Source organism: Myripristis murdjan, chromosome 12 (assembly GCF_902150065.1).
Source record: "Myripristis murdjan chromosome 12, fMyrMur1.1, whole genome shotgun sequence".
Taxonomy (NCBI): Eukaryota; Metazoa; Chordata; class Actinopteri; order Holocentriformes; family Holocentridae; genus Myripristis; species Myripristis murdjan.
This window is the reverse complement of record NC_043991.1, coordinates 26,786,489-26,793,749: the sequence shown is the minus strand read 5'-3', so window position 1 is coordinate 26,793,749 and position 7,261 is coordinate 26,786,489. Positions and strand designations below refer to the sequence as shown.

The 7,261-nt window shown below is 39.9% G+C and overlaps 1 protein-coding gene across 2 annotated transcripts; it reads right to left on the bottom strand.

Moving 5' to 3' along the window:
* Positions 1-961: 961 nt before the first annotated feature.
* arid6 (AT-rich interaction domain 6) lies at positions 962-6,657 on the bottom strand. 2 transcript variants are annotated; one of them, XM_030064645.1, is made up of 6 exons: positions 6,478-6,657; positions 4,255-4,406; positions 3,264-3,316; positions 3,038-3,135; positions 2,794-2,944; positions 962-2,611 (listed from the first exon to the last, which is right to left on the bottom strand). In XM_030064645.1, exons 2-6 carry the CDS (start codon positions 4,397-4,399, stop codon positions 1,187-1,189), a joined length of 1,872 nt encoding a protein of 623 aa, XP_029920505.1. In that variant the 5' UTR covers positions 4,400-4,406; positions 6,478-6,657; the 3' UTR covers positions 962-1,186. The 2 variants fall into 2 exon arrangements, with proteins under 2 accessions (XP_029920505.1, XP_029920506.1); XM_030064646.1 differs by having other exon boundaries at positions 962-2,608.
* Between the last annotated feature and the right edge of the window lie 604 nt (positions 6,658-7,261).

The window sequence follows — 7,261 nt, the reverse complement described above, 5'->3', positions numbered from 1 at the left end:
CAGTTTGATGTAATAGGATGCCACCATTGCAACAAGTTAGTTGGTGAAATTTCTTCCCTCCTCCACCATCAACTGTAAGTGGTATTATTGCAAAGTGGAAGCATTTAGGAATCACAGCAACTCAGCCAGTATCATAAAATACTGCACATCTGTTATTAAATATAAAAGCAAACATTGTTTATTATGAGGACATCAGTGGTTGTCTAACATTTTTAGAACCTGTTTTAAAATTCTTTATCTAACGCTGTTAGTAGCAGGATACTACAAACAAGAAATTTTTGGAAAAATTGGAAAAACACTGAAAATATAAGGAACTGGCAACCCCATAAGTTGGGCAATAACAAAATGAAAAACAATAATGATGATACAGCCCATGTCTTTCAGGTAATCTAATGAGGGAGAAAGAGAAAACCTGCCACACTGGATACTGGATTCTCAGCGTTGGTTTCTGGAATGTTTTACACAGCCTGAAAAAGGCATGTGATGCCATGACAAAGACGCAAACAAACAGATAAACTGATAAACACAGCAAAGCCTTGGAAAGTGGTATAATTTAGTGGTTACGTTGGTGGTTTCAGGCATACATATCAATGACTTTTGCAGGGTTTTATTTAAAATGGTCATACCTCATGTGGCCACAAAGACCACCACCTCATCATCAGGTACTTTTGGAAATGAGCATCACAAGTGCAATATCAATATGCTTGTTATTCTTCTTGAAAGAGAGGTTTATGAAATTGCCTTAATTGTTTTCTGCAACATATGAATTAGTGCAATGCATAATCTCAGTTTTTTTTTCAACCAAAACATTTCCAAAAATTCTAAGATTTATTATTTTGTATTTAGAGATTCAAAATGTTTTAAAAGTATCATACAGTTGAAGATATTTCTCTGCATAAAATCAAAGTTTTTTGTTTTATTTACAATAACAATTGATAGCTATACAAAAATGTCAAATAATGCACAATTACTGTATAAAAAAATGAAATATTGTTCAGAAGTAGATTTTATCATTGTAGTAGCTGTCAATTTCACACACAATTGCAAACATGATGATTAAATTGCTGAAAAGAATTACATATAGTATACAGACGAACATATGCACAACGGAGCAATAATACATTTGGGACTGCTATAATATAGCATTGGAATATTAACATTATTGTATAAATAAGCCGTAAGATGCTTATGAGGAGCTGGAGATGATTCTCTTCAGCTTCATTACCTCTTCACTGGTGAGATGCAATACAGAAGCAGAGGGGGAGTTCACCATCAGAACAGCTGGCGGCCCATTCCCTGATCTCCCCCTCCCTCCCTGGGATATGTCCTCATTATAGGCTGAGGTCTTAGAGCCTGCAAAGTCTTCCTCAACTGTTAGGGGGCTAGAGCTGATTTTCGATTGGATAGGGGGAGCCTGACTGCTTCTATCATAGGGATCCCAGCCGTTTTTGGGTTTGGAGCCATAGGGCTTATTAATAAGATGGAGATCCCATGGATACACATCCTGGCTGGAGGGATCTTTGAGAATGCCCCCTGACGGCACTGGCTTGAAGCTGGAGAAATCGTAGCGGCTTATGATGTGGTGATCACCGTTTATCTGGCTTGTTGGTGTGGGATTTGGCAGATTCCTCTGCCTCGGGGTTAAATCCTCATTAGCTGAGCTCCTGTCCTGGTCGAGGGGATGACTTTTAGAGGTCAGGCTGGTGGGGAAGATGTCTGAGGTGTAACAACTCTTTTGTCTGTTGTCTTCCTCTTGAGGAGGAGTAAGACGCTGCTTAGCCCCATGCATAGTGGCTGAGGGCCCATAGTGCCTGATCCAGTCCTGCAGCAGAGCCAGGGGTATCTCAATTTCCATCTTGCCTCCATTCTCTCTTGGGGGGCTGGGCAGTACATGGCTGAGATTGAGTGCCCTCTGGCTTAGTTTGGGGCTCTCCTCTCTCTCTTCCCTTGGGCACATTGTAAAGTCTGTGTTTGGAGAGTTGGGTCTGTGGGGCATTGTGGAGATGCCTTCCCTGCTGGGGCCATTCTCCATCCTCAGGGCCGGGGCAGGGTCCAACGTGGGGCTGCTTGAGGATGTCGTTGAAGTGGATTTGAGATTGATGGGGTAGTCTTGTCTAGCATTCAGGGAATACGAATATGGGGTGACTGACTGATGGGGTTCTAGACCTTCATCATCGCCTTGCATCTCACATCCCTCATTCCTCATCATCCTCTTGGGTGGATAGAGAGGAGAGGGTTTGTTCAAAAACTTTGGATTCTTGCCGGTTGGTGGTGGGCTGAACGATGATGCTTGCTGGCTGTTTGTCTCTGGGCTTGATGCTTTAAAGCTAAGGTTTAGAGGCTCAGTCAAACCAGATGAAGATTTGTACTGCTCTGCCAGGTAACGCAAGTGCTCCAGCGGCTGCTTGATCCTGTCAGCTGAGCTTTGAGGGGGTGGATGGTAGGACAGCTGGGGCTGGGGGACTGGAGGGCCATTTGTGGTTGCCCCTGAAGATGAGACTGGGGGATATCGGGGCAGGTATGGATGGTTTGGATGGTAGCAGTGACGGTAGTGGACAGGCATAGGGATGACCCTCATATGTGAGTTTGAGCAGAGGTTATGAGCATTCTGCTGGAATGACAAAGTGGGTGACCAGAACTTAATGTTTTGTTCAATACACTTTCTGACAGTGCAGCATAAAATATTCTGTTTCTTTATTTTACATGTGAAATGATACTGAACATAATGTATCATGTAAAATAACTAAAACCAGAAGTATGAACAACTCTGTATTGTTTGAAAATAATGCTCACCTGGCGCAGAGGTTTTGGTAAAGTTTTGTGTTTTGCTGTCCTCTGGCCATAATCATCTTTGCTGAAGTCGTAAGGAAAGTGCTTTGGCTGATGATGCGGCAAAATGTGCATTATTTCACCTTTCTTGTGGCACTCAAATGGCAAAAGCAACCTACAGAGATTAAACATGAATCAGAGAGAATAGTTACAAAGATATATCAGACACTGAGACACATCCAGGTGTCCACTGCTCATTTTGACTCACTTCTCATAGTGTTTGCGGGTGCAGGTGGCTGCGCTGGTGTTTCGAGGGTTTCCTCCCAGCGTGTTGTACACTTGTTTCCACAGCTGCCGAGTCGTAACCTGGAACACAGTCAAGAGAGACCATTACCAATGTAAGCATTTTGCCCTCTCTCTCTCTCTCATGGTGTTATTTTAATACTTTATTTATTACAAAATGAAAATAAATTGACTGAGGCAAATAGCTTTACCTGGTGGTACCCGCCCAGTTCTCTGACAGTCTTGTACATCACAAACAGATCAACTGGAGGGGGCAAAATCAAATACATGATTAGAATGCACTTTACATCAGATCTTTGGCACAGTAAAAAGCCACCATGCTTTACATTTTAAGCTCTATTCTGCTGTGTAACACAAAATAGAACATTCAGGTAGGTAGGGGCCTGCAGTATTTTTTGGTGTTGAGGCAGAGCGCTGTCACAGTACATGTGACCGTTACCTCTTGCACATAGTGTTTTATCAGTTCGTGAGGGCTATTGTTTTCAACTATTTTTGTAATGTTTTAATTGTTTTCCAAAATTTTCTATTTTAGCATGTAATTCTATGCAGTTGCCTAGATGGTGAACATAGTTATCCTTATGGCACGGTTGTTTTGTTTCGTTACTGACCCTTTGCTTCGGTGTGCCTAGTTCTGATAAAAATTCTCACGTCCAATGATAAAATAATGTATGTTGCCATGGAGACAGACCCTCGTTGGCTTGTAAACAGTAGATGTGAACCAACAGGGGAGACAAAACAGCTGTCCAGTATGGATAATAGAATTTTTCTGACTACAAGTGTCATTCAGTCATCATTTTGGCTTTACATCTGTGACTTTTATCGGTGAGGTTTTACATTAATGTGTTTGTGGGTGGAGCGAGGCAGCGTGAGCTTGCTGCATTTGTCACAACATGGATCTGTTTTACCAATAGGCAGGCTCCAAGCCACAGACCTACCACAAAACCTCACATATCAGCACAGTGACTATATAGAGTTGAGCCTGAACAACCCCTTCCACTTTGTAAAATATGTGTGACACCTCCCTTTGTGACCCTTCAAATATATTATATGCAGCATGGGTGTAGCACGACTCTGAGTGCTATTCTAGTTATATATGTATATCTATCTATCTATCTATCTATCTATCTATCTATCTATCTATCTATCTATATAGAAGAAGTTGTAAAGGTTTTTAATACCTACTTTGTTTGAAACCTAAATTTGGGATTCTCTCAATGGGTGTATCTCTATTCTTCATGAAAAGGTAGAGATCTTTCAGGAATGTCTCCTCTGTAATGTCCTCCACCTGCTCCTTAGGTCTGTCCTCCTGGAGATGGTCATGCGCCATAATGAGGCTGATGATGCAAAGAAACCAAACAAACACTGAATATTCATACACTTGAGTTGACTGATAACAAAAGGGCTTTTTATGACTGATCGATTTAACAGAGATTTGGCCAAATTATCAGTAATGACAAACCAATTATATGCCTGCAGCATGCTACTGCTTTTGGCGGCTGTCAAACCCAACGTGTGTGATATGGCATGACCAAACACAACGCTGTTTATCTCAGATATTCTTGTGACAATGCCTCAGTGTTGTAAGTTCACCTCTTGACTGATGATTGGCAAACATGTCCACGTTCTTCACCATATATCACACTTAATCACATGTTAGTCTTTACCTCTATGGAGCCAACACATTTGTCTAGAAAGCATACCGTTGGTATGAGTGTGTCCAAAAAGGTATCAATGCAGGTAGTGTGTCATTTGTCAACACTGTGCACTTCACCTCAGTGTGTGTCATACTGTATATCTACAGCATCAGCACTGGAATGGATCAAATTACATTTACATGACAGGACAGGGTCAATATGAGGAGAATATATTTTGATAGAAATATATACTTACAGTGATATATTTCATACTTTGCCAAAATACTGTGGTCACTACCTAAACAGTGTAGTCACCTACTGAAACACTTGATTTTTGAATTAGATTTGAATTAATTTCATGCATTTTACAAAGAAAGATTGCATTTACATTTTGATCATTATTATTTATTAGATATTAAAAAGTCTAAAATTCCCTGCTGAATGATTTTTTGTTCTGAAAATGTCAATACATTTGTAAAAATGCAAGGGATCACCAATATACAAGGGCAATTCCACGAAATACACAAGTTCATATACAAGTTGATAGAGCTGGGAGTTGGATCCAATTATCTGGGAACCAATCACTTTCTTATCCCATGGCTCTAGACACAGGGACCAACCACAAGCTGGATGGGGAGAAGGACTACAGAAACAAAACATAACAAAAGTATCTCATTGGAAAAAAGGGGCAACACACTAGATGCCAATCAAAGGACATTTGGCTAAACCTCATCCATTTGTGAGGATCATCGTGAGCGGTCAGTGATCACTGGTGTATTTCGCTTCATTTTATAAAAGCTGTTTACTGTTTTTAGTGTGGTTTCTCTTCTTGTTTATCATCATTTTTAATTTTAATTGGTCATTTAATTCTCTCTCTGTCCGTCCTTTTTGCTGTATTGTTTTGCTTGCTTGTAAAGCTCTTTGTACTTGTTATTTGGAAAGTGCTATGTAATAAGAGATTATTATTATTTTTGTATTTCGGTGCATTCCAAAGCCATTTTCTGCAGATCTTGATGCGAGGAGATGCTGTTGTGACACCTGCATGCTACACGGTTATCGCCAATGTCATCATCAAAGCTGTGAGCTCTAGCAGAAACCAGATGCCACTGTTTTCACTGCCCTTGTATGTATGTGATCCAGATGTAAAGCTACGTCTGTGCTGTGGCGGGTTCATTCACGCTCATGTCGCTTGGCAGGAATTGAACATTGTTTTCTTTATCTGTGGACGAGATCTTGGCAAGAATAACTTCAACTGATCTTTCATTCCACACCTCATACCACAGGTGGAAATGTACAGAGACAATACCAACATGAGGTGAAAAAATAACAGGAATTTCAGAGACCAGTTGGCATTTATAGAATGGATGATGTATATGGACTTGAGCTGCTTCATTTTATTTGACTGCAATTATCATCATAATAATATTAGTATCATTCCAAATACTTGGGCTTTATTTGTCTAGGAAAATAAACTCTCCATGTGTTTTATTTTATTTTATTTTATTTTATTTCATTTCATTTCATTTGTTATGAACATATGAATATAACAAAAGTGACCAGAGAGGGAAAAGGTGAAATAAGGAGAGTAAATCTCAGCACTAACACATTTGCCATATTTTATCATAAATATTTCTAATAATTTCTAATAATATATCTATTGTATTCGCAGATAAACAGGATAACAGTGGTATTTGAATCAACTGACCACAGGAAACAAAATAAAAAATAATCATTTTTTAAAAATTTGATCAGAAATACAAATGGCTCTCACCTGTGTTTCCAGCGTCTCCAGTGACAGGATGGGTCTGCTCATACGCCTGGCGATCGGGGAACTACTTAATCACAGAGTTTACACGTCAATTGTTTCTCCAGTCAGTGTGGAGACAGCAGTGTGCTGTTTGCAGCCACCTCATTCACACAGTCACAGCCACCTGTCCTTCGCACCTCAGTGACTCTGTGGGCAAATGACAATGAAGGTGTACGCGGAGACTTCTTCCTGGAGCCCAGAGTCAGACCAGTTAGACCTGCTCATGCATGCGTACCTAAAACGTTTGTATTGGAATGTCCCACATAATTACACACAATTTAATGACAGAATTTAGTCTGTGGTTCCTTGCAAACAAAAAAACATAAATTAAATTTTATCACCCTGGCGTCTGATGTGAAGTTTGTTAATTTACCTGAAAGGAATAAGGGACGCTAATATGCTGATATTGTGGCGACTGTCCAGTTGTGTAGCTGAGACAGTCTTTATGTAAGGATTAGCTAAGCATGTGTTGCTGCTGATTGTTGTCATTCTCAATCTGAGTACATCTTTGGGTGCAATATTCACCCAATAGAACCCATGAACTTTGAACAAAGAGAAAGCTGACTTTAATTTTAGACAGTAACTGTATTTTATGCTAAATATCATTGTTTATGCCAGTTAAGAAAAGCTATAAAGCTATAAAGCTATAAAAGAGAAACATAAGTCATACCACCAAAACAGAAATGATAATCATCCATTGCACTTCCCTGTCTCTGAGTAAGTCAACAAAACACATATTGTGTTCAAA

Bases quoted from the DNA above. Each gene is read 5' to 3' on its own strand.
- arid6 (XM_030064645.1), bottom strand. From the start codon at position 4,399: ATGGCGCATGACCATCTCCAGGAGGACAGACCTAAGGAGCAGGTGGAG. The intron at 3,136-3,263 runs GTAAAGCTATTT...ACTGTGTTCCAG, and splicing joins AACTGGGCGGGTACCACCAG to GTTACGACTCGGCAGCTGTG. The intron at 2,612-2,793 runs GTGAGCATTATT...TTGTCATTCCAG, and splicing joins TACCAAAACCTCTGCGCCAG to CAGAATGCTCATAACCTCTG.